The 25,138-nt window shown below is 38.0% G+C and overlaps 1 protein-coding gene across 1 annotated transcript in view; it reads right to left on the bottom strand.

Annotated features, from left to right (window-relative positions):
- Positions 1 to 25,138, bottom strand: part of NSMCE2 (NSE2 (MMS21) homolog, SMC5-SMC6 complex SUMO ligase) — a 126,388-nt gene that overhangs the window by 100,177 nt on the left and 1,073 nt on the right. Inside the window, exon 2 of the mRNA XM_059866882.1 lies at positions 22,431 to 22,578. Within this exon, the coding sequence (XP_059722865.1) occupies positions 22,431 to 22,578 (148 nt within the window). The remainder of the gene's footprint in view (positions 1 to 22,430; positions 22,579 to 25,138) is intronic.

The raw sequence follows: 25,138 nt of genomic DNA, 5'->3' as shown, positions 1-25,138 counted from the left end.
ATTTTATAACACAGGAAATAATGGAAGAATGGATAGCATTTGTGATTCAAGCAGTAAAATTCTAATTGCCAGGGAAAATCAATTAACACAGGTCATGTGATTAGTAATTCATATCTACTTTTTTGTTCTCTTCTGCACGCCTCCTAATTCCACTCCTTTCATCTCTACACCTCTGCTTTCCCATTCTCAGCTGCTGTGCATCTGCTTAGAAAAGGGCCCTGTGTAGATGCCACAAGGCGGAACAGCCACAGCTGTATATTCCTGATCCAGCTGCATGCACCACACCAAATGCTGCCAACTGCAGGAGGACAGCCAGCCACAAGCCCTGAATCCATGCAGGAAATCAGGAAGTTGGGAAACCTATGTTTCCACTTCTGCTACTCCCATTTATTTCTATCCTGCAGTTTCCAGGCATAGAGAACACAGCTGGAAGCAGCTAGACTCTGTGAAAGAGCCCCAAAGGCTGCCATGCAGCATTAGGGGTCATCAGTTGATGGAGCATTCTTTAAAAGCACCTAAGGAGCCAATCTGTGCTGCTTTTAGGAAGGAAATTGTAGTATAGCTTTTCAAATTACTTTTTTTTGTAAGGAAAGGAAAATTGTCTTCTGATCTGGCAATCTGGCACATGGCTTAAGTTGCTAACTATATTGTTATGGTAGAACATAAAAACCTATCTCTGCAGAAAGCTGACAAAATTGTATATGGCCATCAGTTTGGGAGCAAAATCTGAAACACATTGCTCAGAGACAGAAACATCACACCATATTGAAACAGTGATGGATCAAGGAGACAAAGGAAAAATGCTAAGATATATTTACACAAAAGAAGTTACATAATAAGCTATGCTATTTTGTGAACATGGCAATTACAGTCGTGACATTTCCCTTAATTATATAGAGGCTTGGTATGTATCCATTTTTCATTAAGTGGATGAATGGATACTGCAGACAGAATCTTGGCATTCCTGCATCTTTCTTCTGAATAATCAGCATTTCCCTCTCCCCTTTCCCTTCCCTCCCACCCAGTTTCCATGTCCTATCTGGTAACTATGATCACACTATTTTTCCTTCCTGCTAGGAAGCATATGAAGTGCCTCCTTCAAGGCTGACACAAAGGACACTCCATGAATCACAGGAAGGTTTGTGTAGCAAATAACTGTCATTCTCCTCCCATGGCCAAAATGAATCATATTCAAAGAAACTACAGTGGCCTAAATATTTTTATTTTTTTTCTTAGGGGAAATGAAGTGCATTGTTAAATGCCAAGAGAGCTGTTCAAATGCTGTCTTTCCTGATAGTATAAAAATAACTTCAGGTGAAGAGTAGTAATGTTGCATGCAACTTGAGAGATGTATTAAAATAAAGCTCAAAGAGGCAGAACACATCTCGGCAAGAGGGACATTATCTCCAAATACACCCTGCTCCACATTCTTTCTGTACTGACCATTGCACCCATCCACCAGCCTGCTTTAAGTCTCAATACTGTTCCCTGCTGTTTCCCTGATGCTGTTCCTTCACACGTTACACACATCCTGGGAAACTGCTGAACATGTCACTAACACACAATCATAGCCTGCCCTTGGAGGCACTATGGATATACAGATAGATCTGAAGGACTGTGTAGGACATACAGATAGATCTGAAGGACTGTGTACAGGTCAGTTGTTGTCCATACCCTATTGCTGCTCATTGACAGATACTACAGTCCATTTTCTGTCTGAACTTCAATCCATAGGGTGCTGAGAGCTAAGAGTAAATCTCCTATGTTGTATCCAGCCACTTACCTCCCTATGTCTTAAACAAGATTTAAAAGAAAACTTACATTACAAGCTATTCTATTTGCCTTTTAATAACTCTCATTGTTCTACATTACACACAGAATAACCTGCTGTGCAAGGCTCCTCTGCTTCTCCTTCCCCTGAAGAACCATGAGCATTTCTGCCCCACCCTAGCAGGGAGCAGATGAAGGGCAGAGCTTGGGTGGACGTGATAAGGAACTGTGAGTGACTGTATGGGGGTGTAAAGTTTTACAGCTCACCAAGGCAGGGATCCCAGCACCTTCAAGGTTTCTTTACAACAGACTCCACCATAGGTTAATCAGAACACACCATCAGACCTGATCTTAGTAAGGAACAAGGAATTAGAAAAGACTTTCCGCTCCTCAACACCATCCCACAACTCATTCTCACAAATCCCACCAACCACTGGTTTAGCAGCACTATAGTATCAAAAATAATAAAAATGTAATGATTACATCAGGCTTTTGAAATATTCAAAAGGCATTGTCTGTTATTCACTCTGCAAGCCCTGCTGCTGCTCTTGTTTCATATGTGAGAGTGACAGCGGAGATCCATGGTGAAGAGATTCAAGGCACTGACTCTCTTCCAGCAGACCATGAGCACACTGGCTGCTGAATACCCTCCAGCCAGACTCCAGCTACAAAGCCAGACAACTCTCCAAAGTACTCAAACCTTGCACTCTGCAGACCAACAACCTAGCTTAACACCAAAATCAAACACTTTGCAAGTGCTGGATGAGTGCCTTTCTATTATCTAATCTAAAGTTATCGTAATCTTATTTCTAATTCATATCTAAGGAATGCATTCCAAACTGTCTGCATATGCTTTTTGCTACTGCCACAAAAAACCACTGAAGTGCATATTGTAGTCTCCTTGTTATCTAGGCTAAATATGTTGAGTTTAGTAAGCATTTCTTCACAAGTCATTTCCCCCACCACTCAGAGATTATACATTTTGCAATATTACATTTTTTACTCACAGAAAGCTGAGTTCAAGGCCATAATTTCATTTTCAAAGGCCCATGTGCATCATGTTAAAATTAGCTGGCTGAATATGCAGTTATGAATTCCAGCTCGTACAACTTTATGATCTCTTATTATAATGGAAACAGGGATATTATTCTGAAAAGTCTCCCTAAATATTAAAGAACAAAATTGCATAAAATGACTAGCAAGTGTTCAATTTCTCACTTCTGAAGAGACCAATCACGCTTAGGTGCCTTAATGCTGATTTAAACCATAATCAGTCAGAACTAAGTTATGTACCATGAACTCACAGTGTTAAAACAGAAGTTGCAACAACAGAGTACAGTCAGCACTGACTTAATACATCCTATAGTAACACTCATCTAAATTTTATCCAAAACTTGCATTTCCTAACATCTGAGTTCATATTTACTTTAGTTTCCTGTATATATTCACAAGTTAGCAGAATTTCTGACGATTTTTCACAACTACCTCTTTCCGTGCAAAAGTTACCACATCAGTATTTGTTATTTAGGGTATTACAGCTGTGCTGCAGCCATTAGACACCAATCTAAATAAGCATTTGCTTCCACTGCAGACTATCTTAAACACAAAATAGCCTGGAGTATCATAAAATTACAGGAAGACTCCAAACTTACAAATACAAATGTACTTAAAATGAATGCTTAAGCACAATGTAGATTAAGATAAATACATACATACTCTCATCTCTCTATATTTTTTGCTAACAAAAGTCAAAATTTCAATTTAAAGAAAGCAGGACATGTGAGTTCTATCTCAGGCACAACATATTTGTTTTGAAATTCAAGGCTACATGGTGATTTTCCCATGATTCAAAGCAGAAAAGGAATGGTATACCATTGCCTGGAAATTTTGACAGCAGATTTTAGACTTTTAAAACCCATCACTTGAGCCATTAGCAACAGTGGTAGTAGGCAGTTGTCTTCATATGCCCCAGCAGCAGATAAAATACACTTTGCCAGCAGGTTTCAAGTTACTGCTGACAGCAGAGGAACACAAGTTGTCTGACTCCCTGATTTAGTTCTATCTTTTGGAGAAAAAAATACAGTCCAAATTCAAGATAAAACTAAGTATTTTTGCTGTCACCTTTAGTAAGTCTTCATTTACAGATCCAAAAGTGTTAAGACTACCCTCTGCACCCCCAGTTCTACTGGGTCTACTCAAAACTGTTGATAATTCAAGTTGGACAGTAGATCTTGAAAAAACTCTTAACCAACCCACACTCTTTAAGAACAGATTGACAACACACTTGGAGAAGACACTAGTGATGCTCAGCAGTGAGAAGACACAAACCTATGTAGGAGAGCACTGTCTCATCTCCTCCTTCCATCTACACAGGAGTGAACCTTGCCACAGCACTCCAGACTATACAGAGCAAGAGGAACTTAAGCAGGAGACTGATTGCTTTTGCAGCACTGAGGGCACATGGTCACTTTTTCTCCTGCAGATACATGGACAGCTCCTCAGAAAACTTTCATCAAAGATTTCTTTCAAAATCTCATTTCCCTGACCTGCAACATACTTTACTTACTAGGCTGCAGAAAGAGCAACCTACAGATAATTCTAAACAGAAATAAAGAAAATTCTAAACTAAAGGAAATGAGAAGCCATACAAAGGAAACAGCAAAAAATTGAAGAAAATCAAATTCATCTCCCAAATGCAGGTTTCTTAACATAGAGAAATGGCTGAAAGTAGAATACCCAAAAAATCTTAATGCAGCTGTCTGGATATGGCACTAACTAACCACTGCCATTCATAAGAGAAGAAAAATTACTGCTGATAAGAGGAGCAACAACCATACAGGGAATGGCAGTTGGTGGAGTAAAGGGGAATGTGGGGCAGTAATTGCAAAATTTCCCTCCATGTAACAGTCAGAAGCTACTTACTGCTGAAGCTAGTCATAATGAGATCTCCAACTTCTTAGGAAATGCCTTAACTAAGCTTTAAAGTATTTGAAGCTGTATTTCCCTCAGTGTCTCCTAACAAAGCCACTCTTTCTGCATAGAAAGTTCTCTCACACACAGAGTTAGAGACTGAGCCTGCGTGATTTTAGAAACCAATACTTCCACCTACATACCAGACTCACAATAAGAAATGACATGAGTGACAGAAAGAGAAACCAACACTAGCTGGATGGGCTGGCTTGAGCAGAGGATTGGGCAAGATGACCTCCAGAGGTCCCTTCCAGACTCAGCCATTCTGGGTTTCCACTACATTGTTCAATATTCGACAACCTCATCTCTAAGCCATTTTTCTGGAAGATGGTTTAAGTGAGATCAAGTTCAAGTCCTCTCAGGGAAAGAAGGGATTGGAATGTGAGTTTCCAGTATTCTACCAAAGAAAAAATCTAAGTAGGAGGAGCAAAATTGAGTGGAGAGTGTGAGGCAGGACTAGCAGTATTTGTAAAGGAAAGACAAGCACAGAGAACAAGAACACAGGTAGCACCAGTGAGCACAGGCGTCACTTGTGAGTGATTTTTAGAGTTACATCTTATTTTCTATTGGGCTTCTGTTAAGAAACTGCAAATTAAACAGCAATACTTGAATTTAGGTCAAGCATCTTCCTGTTCCTGAGTAAAGTCTTCTGAGGCTGTATTTTAGAAAACAAAGGGGTATGCTTTTTAGTCTGGATTTAAACATTTCCTTTATCCACCAAGTAATGGGGAAAAAATCTTCAATTATCTGTTTCTCTTTGCTTAGGTCTCTTTTTTTTTCATGTCAGTTGAGCCAAGAGTATGTCTGTTAGATTACAAACTATGCCTGATGAAAAAACCCTTGTCTTGTATTATAAATCATTTCCCTGTAGGCTATGACTATTTGAAATAGGAACAGAGTCAGTGACCCAGGAGACTCCTACCAATCCCATGGAAAAGAAACACAAGTACATTACATTGTAGAGAACCAGAATTTCAATAGAAACAGACCATGCATGGTCTCAACACCCAGCTTGAAACATCTCAGTTGCTGAGTGCCCAGTTTGAAACATCTCAGGGGGCCAGTATTTCCAGTGAGTGGGTGTTGCACACATTCTGAAAGCAATCATTTCAGAGTGGGCACAGGGAAACTGAGGTACTTGACATTACTAACCACTTTTCAAATGAACTGTATTTTTTTATAATAATCACAACACTTTTCCTCAACCTGAAACTCCCTTAAACTCTATCGTCAGCAGAGCAAGGCCAACAGTGCTTTTGAAAGCAATTTCCTTACAGTACTATTTTTTCTCCAGACTACCAGGGGAAAACTAAAAAGCTATAAAGATCCCAGTTTAGACATGAGAGCAGTAGCAATGATCTATCTAACCAGGTATATCAACCATGGTACCCATACAGACTGCAGTGTAAAGAATGGCATTATCACTGAACACCAAATGACATTATGCTGAGCTAATGAAATTAACAGGTTCTCACACAGAATTTGATGTAGCAAAACAATCCAACATGTGCTGACTTGTTTTGCTGTACAAAATCCAAAGTAAAATATTATTCAGCAGAAATGGCTTAATTTAGGCTGAGACACACAAGCAATACAAAGACACAAACTAAACTCTCATAGAAGTAAACATTTGCTATGAACTAGAAAAATAGCTTTATAGATGTCTACGTATTTTTTGCTATTGTAAGCTCCATACTTGATGTCACATGCAGCACCAAGACATGAAGACAGGTAGTATGCACACAATTTTCCCAAACAAAAATGGCATTTTGCTTCACTAAACACTAAGGCCTGTACCATTCCCAGACTATTTCCCACCCTTCTGACAAGAGACCAGCCCGTGACCAGCATGTTTTTTCTCCTTACTAAATTCCAAGGTCATGGGAAGGATAATCTTTATTTTACCAATAAATGCCTACTTCATTTTGCAGAAAGATCAATTTAAAGTTAACAAAGACAATTTAACTAGTAAGCAGAAGCACTGAAAGGAGGATAAAACATGTACAAGATGCAATAGTTTTGAGAAGCAACTCAAGCTCTGCACTTTCATAATTCAACTGGCATTACTGTGATATCCATCCAGAATTACAGTTCTCTCTTCAGCAAATGACTAAATCAGCATTCCTCAACACTAGCACAACACCAGCCCAAGAAGAACAGAAACACAAGTTATGTTGACAGACAAGCAGCAAGAAAACACCAAGGCTAAGGTTCACATACATTTTATTTGGCAACAAAGTGAGTTTCACAGGTCATTTTTCCAGGCACTCACTCATCCCTGATGTTGCTCTTACATTCCTCCTCTGCTGCCCATCAGGATAATATAGTCTTTCATAGGATCACACTATAAATTGGGTTAATGAAACAATTCAAGCTAAAAATAGCAGTCTGTCCTCCAAACCCAAACCCATGCCATTCCAGTAATGGAATCTGAAGTGAGGATATTCAAACAGTTGTACCAGCACAAAAAGGGAGTAGCAAATTGTAGTACAGTGGAGATGGGGGGGAAACTTCATAAATCAATTTGTTTGCCAAGAAAAAGGTAAAGCAACCTCACCTGTGTATTTTAAATGTAAGCAAAAGGCATACATTATCTTCTCAAAGAAATCTGACCAATCTCTCATAAAGTAAATAAAAAGCCTCCCCCATGTTTTCCTAAATGTGTATATATATATATATATATATATATGTATTTACAATATATATAAAATACATACTTATAAATACACATACACTCACATATCACTCTCTTCCCAGTGGATTTTAATATATGATGAAACTAAGGCTGAAAACAACATTTACAACTAATTTTAATGGGAAAGAATTTTCCTATGACTAACACAATGTTTTTTGCCTTTGGAAGCATGGACATGTCTGCATCACACAATAGAGCCTGGTTCAGCGCCCCGAGCTGCTGCTGACCTTGCCTTCTTCAGAATAAGAGATGTGAGGGCTGGGAATATTTAAAAATAAGAGGTTTAGTACTGTCCTTCTTGTACCCAATTTGTCCTCTCAGAACTTGATAAGGTAACATTGGAATTTGGGAAAAATTTTCTTGAAATATTTTCCCTTAAAAGGAACGGCAAAATATTTGTTAATTGCTATTATTTGATCTCTCAGAACATTTTGTAAAACCAGTATTTAAAATGAAGAATTTCATTTCAAGACTTTTAATGGGTCTTTACCTTTCTATAAAAGACTCATGGGCTGCTTTATGTATGATTTCCCCTGGAAATGAATATCAGCAAAATATTTTTTTTACTATTCCAACAAGTTCAAGTCCTAATTTCTAACTTGTGAGATCTTTTTTAAGCACAATTTCTTCTGTATTACTCAAGATCTCTACTGACACATTATTAATTCTACAGAGATAATCCACACAGTTTTTATTTACAAATCAACTGTAAAAATGCTTTCTCTTGCCAAAACCCAATTCTTCTCATATTTTAAATTGCACTGACAGGTGAAAAACAAATATTTTAGTGTGAAGTGCAAGTCTGTCTCTAATAAAAGGCATGATTGTTATGAGCCAGCAGTAAATAATACCATTAGGTTTTTCTCAAGAAAAACATTGCTTCTGTTAATGAACCAATTATATTTCTCATCTTGGAGAAGCTCATTCAAGGAGTACCTTCATTAAAGTAAATGCAGTAATTACTTAGAATTTCCTCCATTTAGGGGAAACAGGAAATGGGTTGGAAAGACTTTTCAGGAAAAAAAAAAAATCAGTAACGTAGGAAAACAAGCCCTGTTCACCGAAGATCTTCAAAATTCTCAGAAACAGTACTTCTCTGTCCCCAAGTGGAGGCAGCCTAGCTCAGAGCTAACAAGCCCTCATCAGAGCTTATTTAATCACTGTAATGTTTCATTAAATGTAGCTGTATTGGTTCTGGGCTTAAGCAACCATAGTTTCTGAGTCTGGTGCAGCTACATCTGAGCTGAAATCCAGTTGCAGGGACAAGACTTGTGGCACTTCAGGAAACAGGAGGCACACGGTCCATCAGCAGTGTGCTGGCTGGACATGGCCGTGACCTGGGACACAGCATGGCAGGCACCTCCCAAAGTGGCCAAGGGCTGTATCATGCACAGGTCTCACCTCAGACCCTCACTGCACATGGGTCAGTCCTGCTGCTGTGCACAAAGTGCTCAGCTAAGCCAAGTGACCACTGAAGTGCCCACCAAAGCTCAGGCACCTGCTCTCTGCAGTGCACACAAAGCCCCAGGAGCAGGCTGCAGTGTGCACGAGCCCTAGTAGAAGGGAAAGCAACAGAACATACATCAAACAGGAAGGTAAGACCAAGACACTCCATCACTGTCTTACTTCAGCACAGTTCAGTGGTCATAGCTACATTCACACACATAAAAAAACCCACAGAATCCAAGCTAAGCTTCCACAACCAACTGCAACAGCTTTGTGCAGACACAAACGAACACTCATCAAGCACTTAAATGTTAACATTACCAACCCAAAATGAAACAGATGGGGGAGGAAAAATGCCAAAATATGTCTGGTTTTTCAATGCCCAGTATTTTGATTAGATGCTTAAAAACATTTTTTTTTCTCTGAACCCACACAGCCTCCCAATCTAAATTTTGATATTTCTGCTTCTACAACCCTTGGCATTCCTGACTTCAGAATTTAGAGAAGGTTATTGGTAGCCCCAGACAGAGCATGGCTGCTTTTTTGCTAACCAGCTGGGGCATTGGCTGTACTGCAGCTGAGCAGCAAACTCAGGATGGGAAAACAATCCAGTTTTATAGGCAGCTTTTGAGACAAATCTGGCTGGCAGCAACTCCACATTTTGCACCACTGTGAACAAAGCAGTGAAGTCTCTTAAAACAGAGCTGACACTGGTCCATACACATAAATGAATAAAAAAAAGACAATTCAGATTCATTATATATAGCTGACAAAAGAAAGGTTGGTGTTTTAAAATCAGAAACACTGATCTGTAAGATTCTCAGGCATGTGAAGGTTAGTTGAAATTGATATGAGTATCATCTCCAAAGTTAATTTTTGCAAATGCAGATACTTCCATGTGCTTTGGATATTTTCCAGTTTCTGCTGAAGAGAAGTGACAGACAGAAAACAATCAAGGTTAAACTAAAGGAATCTAGAAAAGCAGTGTCTCGTGTAAGCAAAGGTCAGGTGATGTTCCCAAGCAAACATCCAATTCACTATGAATCAGATACTGATGCAGCACTTGAAGTGCTAACCATGCCACAGTTAAAGCTACTGCTTTCAGAGCCCATAATTCCTCAAAATGACTGAAAAAAAACCCCAAAACCCCAACACAAAAAAAACCCAACCCACATAATCTTCTTACACAGACAAGGCAAAGGCAAAGACTGCACACAAACTTTAAGTGTAATGAAAACCAGCATTTCTTTCTGCCTCTAGCAGGCTTCCTTTGCATAAAACCCCTTCTGTGAATTGGCAGACCTCCTCTTTTTGGCATGAATTGCTGGTATGTGGCATTCATTCTGCTGCTTGAATGCTGGTAAGTGACAGAGCTAAATCTTTCCATTGCTGAAATTTCACTTCCCACAAAATTCATATAAAAATTTGACATATTACAAGGAGCTGCTACTTTCTTATCATGTGGAAAATGCATATCTCTGTGCAAAAAAAAAAGCAATGCAAGTCTGTATTGCCTAGGTCTCTCATACACACACAAATATTTATGATTTTGAGAGGAAACAGGAATTGTTTTATGGCTTACAGTACACCACAGATGATGGTCTCTCAGCATGTTTTTTATATAATGCTGTTATCTTTGTCCATAGTAGGAAAGAAGGAGCTTTGAGGGGCCTCATGGCTTCTCAAAGGGTAGTTTTGAAAAAAACAGGAATATAAATTGAAACTGAATGTGGAAATGTTCTGTAACCAGATAAGAAGTAAAAGGTTGCCTCTGTTTCAACTTAACCAGAACTGGTAAACTATGACATAGCTATTAGTCATTGTGTTATTAAAATAAATTAAATTCAGAACCATAGAACTGTGGTTGAGATTTGTGTGGCTAACATGCACTATTTGAGAGAATTTTCTCTCCTTTATACTGATATGTTTTTGAATTTTGTTCCATTTAAAATCTGTTTTTCTATAAAAGTGATTGGGCCAAGTCTGTACACAAACCTATATTCAGCAGAGAAGCCTTGATTACCTTGAGACATCAGACCAGACTACACACCTCTAACAAAGCATGGATAAAATATAAAAATACCAAGAAAATATAGAATTTGAATGAGTTATGGCACACCTAATTCTCTCAAAAACAGCTGTGAATTAGATCCACACCCACAAGTAATAAACTTCAAAAAATTAAGTCTTGTGAAAATGTCACATTAATCTACCCATGCAGTAAATGTCTACTCACCCACTGCTTACTAAGATGATTAGTAAGGAAATCACAAGTTAAACTTTATTCATCTGAAGAAAAATAGGAAAGAGGTTGCAAGGTTGATTTAACTCAGAAGATATTATTGTCACTTGACATTTACATGCAATGTATAATTCCATTCCCACTTACAGTCTGGGGAAAGCCTGTTAAAATTACTTCCTTAATGTGTGAACACTTCTTTGAATTGTGTTCTCTTCATCTGCCACCTTCTCCCTAAGCCAGCTGCCTCTTTTGTTAAGTCTTTTTTAATAGGAAAGTTCATTATATGTAATTTAGGGAGCAGTTTGAGATTGTCACCTTCTGCTGAGAGCTACTGCAGATGCATGTTTCAGAAGCACTCTATAGGATCTGTTGATAATGTCAAAAAGGCAATAGGTTCACACATACATATGCTGAACAGCTTTAGCATGGGACTAATCAGAATGACCACATCTATCTTCTCATTTTCATCCACATGGACTAGTCCTCCTTCCATTTTCATGCCAGACTACTCTTCCCCTTTGTAAAAGCTAACACCTTTGTGGCAACTACAGAAGTTGCTTACATGGAAACACTATTAGGAAGGCATTCAATTAAGTTTTGTCATCTAGAGACTGATCAGCATGCTGTCCTGCTTAATCCTGTTGATGTGGCTTTCTTATTGCTTACTTTTCTTTGTCCTTCATTACACATTTCTTTACCACTTATTCCTCTTCCCTTCTATTCCTTCTCATCCAGCTCCCTCATTCCCACTTTTTTTCTCCTGAGCACTTGCTAGCCAGCTTTTTGATTCTTTCTCTATGTCCAAGTGTTATCTTCCCAGTGATCACCATCTTTGGGGGTCACCTCTCACTTTCTCCCATCCTTTTATGTAATAGCAGCTCCAACAGACTCATAGCTATTGGTTTTCTTTTATTTGGCATAAAGGTCCATTAGCAAGGAAAAAAATCCCAAACTGAAACAACAATAAGGAAAAGGGTGTAAGTTCCCCAGTCATTAGAGGTAACTGCAGTTTGGGAGCTCACCAAACAAACACTGCCTGAGGGTGGCTGGGCAGCCTGAGTGACAGCAGTGACTTGGTTACTACATGCCCTACACACAAGGTTGTGCTGCATGATGCTCATCAGTAATTTCAGGCCCTTGTTCAATGCCTAAGAGGGGTACAGGAATTGTTCTGGTTTTTAGTTTTTTTTAAGAAGAGGCTGACTGTATGCTGACAATTTGGCAGATGCATCCCTATCTTTAACAGCACATAGTGTATAATTCAGGCAAAGACTCTAAGTAAACAAGCATAAGACTAAATCCTGCTAATTGCACTGTCCTTCAATAAGGTCTCTCAGTATTTCAGTCTCATGCCTGGAAAGTGGGTCTTACACCAAAACTGACTAAAGCAGCTCAACTTGTGAAGTTGAAGATGCTAAAGGTGACTTGTTCATGATCTACCACTAACATCTTGAAGATTTCTGAACATATTGGGCTCTTTGATTATCAAATAGAAATGCAAGATCCAGTGCCTGAAAAATGCAACACAAAAGAAAACACAAGGTTGAACAGTTTATTCGGAGATAGGATGGATTCTTCAGTCGACCTCTTGCTGAACTGTGGGTTTCACTGTAAATTTTCTTTCTGTGAGCAATTCTAGTAGCACATTTTTTTGAATCAGTGTAAAATTTTCTCTCTTCACATAGTATTATCCCACTAATAAACACCAGACTACCCTCCTGTAGACATGGCTGTGTCTCACTCATAAACTTCATCTAAATGCAAATCTTCACTTAGTGCCCTGTGTGTATTTTAGTGGTTCAAACTATTTCATATCACCTGTAGTTGTGGGATCACACCTACAGTTGTGACACTTCCTATTTGTCAATTCACTAAAAGGCACGAATGATATCTTTGCTGGTCTGTTGTCTTCTGCTGCCTTTTATTTCTCTTGTACACATATTTTTCCTGGCTACCTATCTCCTGGTTTTTCCAATCACCTACCACCATTACAGACAATTCACATTATTTTTAGACTCTTGTAACATAATTTCCCCAGGCACAGATGACATAACCAACACCAGAAGTGCATATCTACACAGGAGTTTGAGATATTCCTACATCCTCACAAAACATTCCTGACAACATTTTTTACAGAAGGCAAATTCATATTTTGTGAACTCCAGTGACTTCCTCAAGGCCACAGTGTGATGCCATTTCGAAAGCACAGTTAGTCCCAGCCTTGAGGACTCAGAAAAATTAGACTCAAGAGCACCTCAGTTATTTTATCTCATTCATATAATGCTATTATGTGTTCCTTGTTCTTCTTCAGAGAAAATGGGTAAATAAAATGAGAAGGGAAACAAAATAATCTATGAAAATTATAATTAAAAATATTTTAAATCTCCAATTCAGACCACCAACCCCTTCCTATCCTCCAAAGGATGGCATTTTTCATAGGTTTCAGTGTCAGTAAGGAACACAAAAGTCTTACATGCAATTCTAACTGAAAAAGCAAACATTCCCGTTTAAATTCCTGGAATTTAATCAGTACATATTACAATATTCATTCTTCACTGGAGCATCAGTGCTATAAATTTCATAAAGCACGTCATAAAACCTGGATTTGAGTCAGAGGTTTTTTTTTTTTTAAACTGAAAGTATTAAAAACCTCTAGTAATTAGGTCTATGTTCACTTACAAAAAGAAGTTATTCGAGTATCAAAAAAAACCAAGGTAAAAACTAGTTAACTAGTAACAAGGTCTTGAATTCTTGAAGAGACAAACAAAGAGACAGGAAAAGAAAGGAAAAATAAAATTTTGAAAAGTGTCCTGTGTCTATTCATAGGGCTCTGGATGAAGTAAATGATCACACCTACCTAAGGGCTCCATTTGTGTTTTGACCGAACACCAAGAACATGTCAGGAAAATGCTCACTTTTTACCCAGATAAATCTTTTGCTAGTGGAAAGAATCAAGAAAAGAAATACAACTGCTTTATATTCCTAATCTTTATGAATGCTGCCAACCCCAGGTTTTTTTCTACTTTTGTGGGTTCCTCCTCCTTCCCTAATTTTTTATGCACAGAATTAGATCACTGAAAGCTAAATTCCCATCTACTTAAATTGATAAAAATTAAAGCCTTCAGAGTGGGTTCTTCAAAGCCCACACTATTTTCTATATATACTGTATGCCTCTACATTTAAGCAGGAGTTAGTAGTATTTTCTTATTGCCACATAGCAGAAATATGATGATAAGAAAATGACAGATTTATATACTACAGAGAATATTTTCATACAGTAAATTACTCAGATAAAATATTCCTCTTTGGCTTTTGTTCAAAAAGGTTGATTTATCTTTGTGCTAAAGAGCCCACACAGGACCTCTGCAGTTCTTCATTGTATTTCTAAGCTGCAACAGACCATCAGCATCATTCTGCTCTGATCTCATGCATAGCAGAGGCCAAAGAACCTCACCCAGCAATTTCAAGCCTATAACTCACAGCCATAAGCTCACTCATTCTCTCAAGGTTAACATCACTAGTGCACAGAGGGTCTCCAAAAAGGTCTGTACAGCATTTAAATCCCACTTATGATCTATTTTGAAGACTACTGAGATTTTATGAGGTCTAGGACAGAGAAATTTATAGTAACTATGGGTACATGAGGTAACTCACCAGGTGACTGCAAATCTCTCTGACTCACAATGACCTTTGGGGGAGAAAACTACCCACTGCCTTAGAAAAATACATAAGAAAATGGAATATATATTCACACATACATATGCATGTATTTGACATCAGACACTATGTAAATACCACCTACCTTTCAAAAGCTGTGAAATAAAACTGTGCAGTTTTTATCTGAGCACTTACAAGAGTTCTGACAAAATCCAGGACTGTCCAGCTCTGATCTTCTGCTCAGATGCACACTGTCAGTACATTTCCATCAGAACACACTAAGGACAGTTATTCTGTCCAGTTATTCAGCTAAACTTTAAATCAAGCCTGGATTTCACTCTGATTGATACTCTCTAGATCAACCACAACATAGCAGCTTCATGCAAGAATAAATGTATAAAATGCAATGATCTGTATTGATCTGATAATACAAATTCTCTTTCTATTCATCTGAATCCTCCATTTACATTCTACTCTCACTAAATACAAGAGTATGCAGCAACACCTCTAGATCCATTCCAGGAGTGAGTTCCTGAGTGCCACAGCAGGTGAAGCAAAAAGCAAAGCCTCTGCTGCCACCTAAAGGGTTTCTCGAACTGCTGAAGCTGAGGAACAAAAATACTTGGATGCACCCAGCTTTATGAGCACCCAAACTGAAAAAGAGCTATCAGAACAAAAGCATGCTGCTTAAGACAATAATATAGCTGCTTAATATAGCTTATTACAGCTTAATTTAGCTGCTTTCTCCTCACTGCACTATGCTCTTCTTGCAGTCAAAACTCCAGCTAGGAAATAGTAACAACACTACATATTTGTTTCTTCCCACTTTGTAAGATTACAGACTACAGTGAGAGTGGGTTTGGATAAATATAAAAGAACAAAATTCTTTCATTACAAGTCATATTTTTCCAGATTTTGAAACAAGGCACATTTCCAAAATCTCCTTTTTTGAACTGCTTTAAAGAACAGCTTCCAGAGCCAACCAGTGCCTTCCAGCAATGGGCTCATCAGTGCTGGATATAAACACTGCAAGTAAAGAGAGGTAGGAAAAAAAATTAATCCAACTCTCTCTTCTCAAAATTTTTATATTGACTGTAGAGCATAGTGCAAAAAATGTAACTATTTTGTTTTCAGAAAAGCATTTCACAAGAACTCAACCAGTCTTTCTTGTTTCAAAGAATAAAATTACTTGAAGGAGAAATACTCCAAGTGTAACACCATGTATTTACCTACTTCAAAAAACCACATCTTTCTCATTGTTAGTTGAAAGGTTAAATATCTGTAAAACAATACAAGAAGCACAGCACAATAGAAGCATAAGTTAAGATTAAAAGCACATCTTCCCTAAAATGATTAATCTTAAGCAAGGGATTTGAAGAAAAGGAAAATTAGTATTTTTGAGAAAGGAATATGGAACATTTTATTTCCCATACCACAAAATACAAGCTTACTTTGGACAACAGGAAAAGAACTTCCCCAAGAAAGATGTAATTTTGGTGCCTACACTAAGTTTGTGCACGTCACCAATCAACACCACAGATACTGGTGTAGAGCAAAGCAGATCAGTGAACAAACAGCTTCTGGCAGAGAAATTAGAATAAAACTTCCTCTGTGAACAGAATGGTATCATGAGGGAATTCTTGCAGCTTCACAGGAAGCATCTAGCAGAGTCTAACACAGAAGGATGAACTTCATGCATCATTGGCCTCTCTTCATTTTCTACCTCCTCATAACTAGAAAACATTTCTGTAAAGCAAGTGTCAGTGAAAAGCCATTTATCCCCAGGATGGACTGACATTCTACACTTATATTCTCTAACAAGAAAACAGAAAATCTACATTTAGGTTCTCCCCTAAGAAAAAAACCTGTATTCCTACAGTGATATAAAACTGTTTGCTACTTTCTTCTCACAAGCACCTTCACAGATAAATGGACCTAAGAGTGAAAACCAAGGTCTGATTTCTCATGAACTCTCCCTGCAGTACAGACCACAACTTTGACCATTACGAGGCCACTGTGAGGAGGAGTCTTGACCAAATTACCATTTGTATGTGACAGAAGACAGGATGTGCAAGAAAATGTCTTGACATGGCTTATCTTGCCTGGACAAGAACAGGGCAGCAAGGCAAAGTTTATTCTGCTTATTTCCTCAGTCAGAGGACCTTCATACTCACACTTCTTACTCAAACAAGTCACAAAGTGTCATTCCAGCCTATTTGCCACAGCGTGCTCTCAGGACAAGTACCTTAGGTTTCGATTATTTTTATGAAGCACAATGATCTCTAACACCATGGAAACTAAGAGACCATAAACATTTTAGAAGCACAGGTGTCAGGAGGCTGATTTCTGGATCCCAAAACAATTACATCATAGTTATTTCGTGCACAAGAACTTTAACAATGTCAAGATTCATGTTACGGAACAATACTGCAGGAACCCTGCATTTGAATTTCCAAGGAAAAATAAGCTAGGAAAAAAAAGGAACAAAGAAAAAAATTAACCAAATCATTTGATATTCAAGCACAGCTAGAGAGTCCATTTTCATACTGGAGTTTATACCATTCCAAGTAGAAGTTTTAGGTCAATGGCACAGAAACTTGCATAGAAAGGGCCCCTCTCTCAGGGATGAACAAACTTAGAATGTTCAAGTCTGACTGGTTTAGGCTGCTGCAATGGGTTTAGAAAGTCACTGCAAAGAATAGTGGATATTCCATATCAACTCATCCAACTGTCTATCAAAAGGCTGGCAATAATTTCATAAAAAAAGGCTAACTGCCACATCTGTATGCTCCACACTTCTTCCTATGTCAACAAACCCTCAGCAGCATTTAGAGATGTTCTTGTTAAAACCAATCAAAGTGAGCAGTGATATAAGTCAAAGTAATGTGGATAATCTCACAGGGTTAGATTACATTATCCTACAGGATAATGGTCCTACATTATCAACTACTGTTTAATTAGTACTGAACAGGCTCATGAACAGTACTGAACATGATGACACTGGATCATGATGACACTGGATCTCAGTTAACTGCAGATGAGAAAGCAGCCAGAAAAGGAGGACATTGCACACATGAGATGCAGTGCTGCACACATGCAGAAAAGTGCAGAGGCAGCCCTGGGACAGGGAAACAGACAAATGGAGTAAGCAGACAGAATTGAGGTAAACTCTGCTGGCAGAAAGAGCAGGCTATGTAATGACCAGACAAGAAAGAAAAGCCAGAGCTGTAACTCTAACTCAGTCTGGGGAACATGCCAAAGAATTGTATCACTGACATTTTTAAGACCCCTGGGCCTGTTCTGCACATAGTGCTGAGCAGAAAAATCCTTCAATGGATGTTAAGAAAACAGGAGGAATTCTCAAGCAGATCCTGATAGTGCTACAGGAGGATCACTGCTCTGTAATACAGATGGCAAACAGCCATGGGCAGCAGCTGACCATGTCATTTTCAGCAAGTTTTTGAAGAAAAGGCAGCTCTTTTATTTCAAGTAAGATTAGAATTCACCTGCAGTAACTTCTTCCCAAAAACAGCTATTCCACATTTCATGGCCTCTACACTTCACAACTGGGAAAGTGATGTGTGATTGAAAGAATGTCCCAGACATCAAGGAAGCATCTTGCTTTCTACTAGAAAACCCATTCAGCTAATTAGAATTCTTCATTCATTCTTCATGTTCATTCTTCAAAATGCTTTTCAAAAGTTTTATGCTAAGAAATTCTTGTCTGTAGTTAGTATACTCTCCAGACCTCCCAGTTATTTCCCATTTGTACTGGACAATCCTCCCAGCTTGCACACCAGCCCAGACAAAAGTAATACCCCATCTACAGAGCAACTGTTGGACTGGAAGCCTGGAGATGACCATGAGATAGATTTCTTCATTCAAATATCCACAGCCCTCCATACTTTACAATCCCATATTCTTGAGAAAGTTTGCTGAAGAGTCACCTGAAACTGCCATCCTCAGCAAGCTAACAAAATTTACATCCAAAAATTTTGAGCGAAGCTGGGAATGGATGTCTGTCATGGATATGACAGATTTGTCCTGGGCCACCATATTCTTACCATAATCAGCACATCAGTCAACACGGAATTGCAGGTTTCACTAATTCCAAAACCACAGACTAAAACTTATCATTCAAGTATCTGACATCTATGTCCATCAGTGATTTCTAAGTCTACAGAACTACTCCAAGTAGGTAAGTAAAGCAAGTTCAACCAAGAGAAGTTAAATTAGCAGTGCAAACAGCTGTTCCTCTGTGTGCAGAGGTGCCAACACACAGCTCAAAGTTCAATACTCAGAGCATTACAATTCAGAGATGTTGCCAAACAAGTACTTGTGACAAGTGACTTAATGAATTCTCTTTCTGCAATAACACTACTAAAGCTAAAAACCAGAATGAGGCAAGATTTAGAAAGACACAAATTATAGTAGAACTGAGAGGATTTTACTTGCATTATAACTGATTTTGAACAGTGACATCAAATTCTCAAATCTATTAGGTCTCCTGTCCAGCAAAGGGTATAAGCATGTGCTTTAGCTTTAAAATATTCAGACCCTTGGAAGGCTGGTGGACCACTCACAAATATCAGTGTGTCCTTTCCTTCAGTATATTACTAGCCTTTCCTTCAGTATTATACTAGAATATACAAGAGTATTTTGAGCATAGGCAGGACATACTGAAACCAAGTGTGCACAGTCTGGTTTTTTGCTTACATTATTCATTTATATAGTAACTTTTCAAAATGCTTCTATACAACAACAGTGTTCTGTAAAGAAAAGAAAAATACAACCATTAGACAATGTCAGTATCTAAAAGATAATCAGCAGAAAGACTGAGAAGGACAAAAGGTTTATCTTTCTTTTTCACTCATTAAATAAAATGAGCTTTTAAATTGGTTGTTTCCCTTTCACATTCAGTTTGCTGAAACCAATTTTCACCTCTAGATCCTTAAACCCTTCCAGGTTCTTTTAAAATGCTGTCTCTTTGTCAGCACATGTTCATAACCCCAATGTTCAATGCTAAGTCAGCAGGTTCTGAACTGATCGTAATCAACAATTTAACTTCATGGACATCAACAAAACCCCTTAAAAATAAGAGGTTTTCATGATCAGATACATTAAAATTATTCTGCACTTATTTAGCTATTATTAATAGCCTTATTAATAAGAAACAGCCTTATTTTTCTAGAGATTGTACAGGTTCATAAATGAGCAATGCCTAACCCAAACATTGAACACAAGTAATTTCTTTTCATAAATCTATACAGGAGTAGAAAAAAAAAAAACATTTAATAAATACATTGAACAGTAAATGTTTTCAGGATTTTGTCTTTGGAAAATAGGAATTAAGAGAGGAAAAATCACTCACTGAACTAACTTTTCAGTCTTTTCAGTTACCTTAAGAAGCAAATATAATTTTTTCTCATGTACTATGCTATGTATTTGCTATGTTCTTTACTACTATTCACAAAAAAACAGCATTGTACATTATGAAAGACTAAAGGAACAAAATAAACACACAGAAAAAAGCGTTTGTAAACTAAAACAAACAGTTGCAACAGAATTCCTTGCTTCCAAAAGGCCTGGCAATGAGACCTGTCAGAAGCTGGACAATCAAATTTTGCAAAGGAAATAAAAGCAAATTACAAATGAGACAGAAAGAAAACCACAGAAATATATTATCTGTCTCAAAATTAAATTAGTATTTTGCCTCAGAACATGGAGGCAAAGTAGCATAGATGAGCAACAGCTTTAGAAACAGAAATTGCCACATAGGAGCTGGAGGTAAGAGCTGAACAGTCAAGTCCAGCAGATCAGATAATGCTAATTCTAAAACACCAAGACTTTACCAAGCATGTCATGCCACAGAAACCCGGTATCTTTCCTGATGGCATTCTGTAAGGAGCACAAGAACTTGAAGTCCAAGCAGAGTAGTCAGGGCAATGAAAAACAAACCTTACAGAAGTGAGGACCTTTACTATCTGTTCATTCCATGTAAATACATCTGCAAGGAAAGGTGTAGGAGTGAAGACAAGTGTTGTAGATAAAAATGTAATTTGGGAACACGAGACCAAAGAAGTATGACCTATAAATCCTACAAATCTGGATCACCTTCTCTGTAGTGCAATGGGATGTACTATGATAATAGATCATGCTTGATAATTCTATAACCATTATTCAAGAGGAAAGTTGCCTCTACTAGAATAAAATATGTTATGGTCTAAGTAGGAGCTATTTCCCACTCACAGGATGTAACATAACTGTAACCAGGTATTTAGTCAGGAGTAATCTCCTCCCCCTAGGATAGTATGCTAAAAATGGTCCTTTTGGTTACTGAATTAAGTGAACAAAATAATTTCAAGCTTTTAATCAATAATTAATTTGTCAGAAGCAGGTAAATGAGGAAGAGACATTTTCTAGGAGTACAAGGCACAGACTTGCAGCTGCAGACCTGCACAGTTCAGCTTAAGTTGCCTTACACCCTTCCCAATAGGAATGCAACAGGGGCTTCTACCGAAATGTGAAATTAACAAAAAAACTTTTAATTTTTGTATAAATAATTCATTTATGAGGTCTTGAAGATGAAAGACTTCAATACATTCAATGTATTTCTATGCATTGCTTATGACAAAGTAGGAGAGCTGGTGACTGCTGAAGCAGAGGGGAAATGGAACAAGTTACACGAGTTTTACATCAAAGGGAATCCCCAGGTGACTGTTCAGACAAGTTTTCCATTTCCTCTTCCTGCTAGAAATGGCATGTCAATTGTCTCTGACAGCACTATGGATAAAAAGGTGAAAGGAGAGAGAACCATCACACTAGACAATGAGAAAAACATTAATCTTGATTGTACGTAATCCTTGGCTTAGTTGAGTGCAAGATTTAGAATGAACAGCAGAGCTTTTTTTTCAGGAGATTCTTGTTCTCCACTCTTTATTAAAACTATCAGAGGTTTGGAGCTTTAAAGTTTTTATTTTTCCCTAGTGAAAACATTAACACAGATCCAAGATAGGGAAATGGGTCAGCTAATGTTTGTCCTTGAAAAGTAGCTTTGCAGTGCTCCTTTTATTGTGAAATAGCAATGACAAGACCATTGGCAGTAATTAGAGATTTAAAGTACCCCACTTTGGAAATGTCCAAATTGAAGCACCCTAAAAAGGGCCTGATTTTCAGGACAGACAGCATTTAAAAACCCGCATCCCCTAACAGGTGTCTCAAGCTTTGTATTCAAGATCTTTAGCATTATTTTAATATATTTTGCCCTGAATGTCAAATAAAACACACAGAAAGAAGCAGTATGATAATGAAAACTCATTTTATTCAGCCACTTGAGGGGCCTTCTCCATCTCATTCAGCAATGCTAAAGTTTCTACAAAGCTGTAGGTAACAATCACTGGAACACAATTAGTCTTGGCTATCACAAAAGCAAGGACAATGTCTGCCAGGTATTTATGTTTTCACTGAATTTATCATTTAAATGAAATTCTTCATTTAAGTGAAATGATTGTAATGAAAACACCCTGGCCAAGCCAGAAGAGAGAGATATAATAAGGATTGATATTAATAGTAACTAAGTCAAAATACATAGGTCTGGGACTCATCTGCCCCAGATGATTCAGGATGCAATACAAGAGAGAATATACTTACTGAAACTTTCCACAAGGTCTAGGGCAACCTGAGTAGCCACATCCATTCCAGAGTTGATGTAGGACTGGCAGTTTTTCAAAGAAGAAAGAGCAGAATCAATTGCATTGAATGAGATTCTTGGACCACCTGACATCTTGAAATTGTTACTCTAGAAACAACAGGGAGAACAAATTAAAAGCAGTTTGCATACAAAGAATTTGGGAGAGAAAACATAAATTCTAATAGATAGCTAAACATAAAGCAGTGTCAACAGAATCACTGAAGCATTAGGTAGCAGGGATGAAAACAGCTCCCAAGATGTCAGTAATTTCAGTGAAAGTGCAATTCATCACAGGTTTTCAATTCACCTCCTACTCAGTATTAAGCAAAACTACGTCACTAAAAGCAACTGGCATTTTCCTCTGCTCATTTCTACCACTAAACCACAGTGAAGCTCAAACTCCACAATTACATCTGCTTGGAAACTACTGCTCTATTTCAGATCCAAAAGATCAAAAAAAGTTTTGCATGCCCAAAAACTTGTCTGGGTTATCTAGGCATATAATCAGTTAGCCTAGGAAGAAATATGGTTTCTTACCTTCAATTAAGTTTCACCAGCAGCTGGCCCTTGGAAAAAATAATCTAACGAAGGGTCACTCAACTAAGAATGTACTCGAGAGTAAATCATCTAGCATCATTTTTAAATAAAAGTCCACCTTTAAAATGCTGCCTACTTCTGCCAAAGATGCCACAAACTTTCGGTACCCATCTTCCATTAGCACAAAATGAAGTCACCCAGGTACTATTGTTTATCTTCTTTACCACCCTCTGGCTCTGCAATACACACCCACAGCCTACACCCTTGTGGGGATTAGCTGCTCTGTCATTAGAAACTTCAAGTGTTTTTGCTTATGCTGTGCCTATCCACAGCGCTCCCATCCATTGGTTTATTCTCAAAAATCCCCAATTTCTGCTCTTCCTTCTTCATGCTTGGCCATAACCCCCTCAGACATGTAGCTACTGTGAGAAACATGAACCTGGAGTGCTAAATTTTATACTTCAAGTTGCAGATCAGAAAAATTCTGCTTCAGCTTTAGATACACCAAAAAAAAAAAAAAAAGAAAAATAGACACAGCAAAGCAGAACTCTTAGATAGACAGAAATACTGCATTAGTCCATGTAAAGAATAATTAGTATGTTCAAGGAGTATATTGAGATGCCATTGGGGGAGATAAAGAGTAGAATCCACAAACAAATCTGGGGTATACCAGAAAGGGAAGACTTGTTCCATCAATAACAAGCCTGTTCCATCCTTTAACAGGCTATAATCCAACAGCAATCTGGAAAACATGTATAGAAAGTACAGTGCTTTTCCCAAGCTTTGTATACCTAAGGCTGTATCTCTCTCTACTGCTTTCCCTGAGACTCCAGAACTACACCTTGTGCTCCCCCTAACATGAACATTGCCACATTCCTCACAAGTACCATGCAGACTATGAGACCTGAATACCTGCTGTCTCCTAATATTTATTTCCTATAATTGTCCTTTTTTTCCATTCATAAAATGTACTTGGCCAGTCAATACCATCTTTTAGTACAGCATCTTTAAGTCATGTGCTTCCAGCAACATTTTAACAACAGCTCAACCTCACCACAAATTGAACTTCTTAATTACATGCAAATTTGTCTTCCTCTCTATCCCCTTCTAAAGGTGCATCTTTCCACAGATGCAGCAGGCTTCAACTACAGCTCTTGTTATGTCAGCACATGTTCTCCCTGACAGAAGACTGTGACTGCTATCATTAAAGATCTTCAGAGGCTGTCAAACTGACAACAGAAGACAAGGGAAAAGTTCCTTATAGAACTCCCTGAAAGTAAAGAAAAAGGATGCTCTTGAATATTTAATAACAAATTCCTTCAGCTAGTATATTATTTAACTTTTTCTTAAGGTACTTGTTTGCCATCTTAGCAAGACTGTTTGTATAGAACCTCTATGATCCAAACGTACACTAGTGAATAGTCACAGAAAATCACGTTAGCAGCTTTATCCTTCTGAGCCCGTTTTGTGTATCAAAGTTAACAAAGAGAGCCTAATTCCCCTCTTGAAATTGGTAGATCTCACTGAGAAAGCCTGCTGTTCTTTTGGAAATTTCACAGATGCACACTGTGAAAGCAGGAATCTGAAAAAAAACCCCAAAAAACAACAGTGAAAAGCTAAAAAGGCTCCTTCATTCTCACAAGCAAACTACACAGGAGCAGAAGTTACTGGTTATGACATTAAATCATATCATTGCAGTGGTAGGTTCACCTCAATCTGTCTTTTGGAAATTTTCTTTTGGATAAATTTTCCTTTTTTTGTTTTTTAATAAAATGTTCTTTTTCTTAGAAACTGGTTACAATCCTGTAATGCCCCAGCCTACTTGAGGGGTTCAGAGGAAGGCAGTGGGATATACCCTGGGCACTGCATGGGAAAAACAACCAAATTACCAGGAGACTTAATAACAACTTTTATTTGCAAACTTTAGAACATTCAAGTAGAATAAGGTACTTGGCAAATTTTAAAACATCCAGACAAAAATAAAGCACTTCCCAAACTTCAGCTCAGCAAACTTTAACTTCTCCAGACACAAGAAGACACTGGAAGTTTTCAGTCTGACTTACAATACATTTTCAGGAGAAGAAGAATATCTAAGGAAACCAGAGAAAGAAAGAAAAAGAAAATGGGGAGA

The sequence above is a fragment of the Haemorhous mexicanus genome, chromosome 1, assembly GCF_027477595.1.
Source record: "Haemorhous mexicanus isolate bHaeMex1 chromosome 1, bHaeMex1.pri, whole genome shotgun sequence".
Classification (NCBI taxonomy): domain Eukaryota; kingdom Metazoa; phylum Chordata; class Aves; order Passeriformes; family Fringillidae; genus Haemorhous; species Haemorhous mexicanus.
This window is presented reverse-complemented; position numbering and strand designations above follow the sequence as displayed.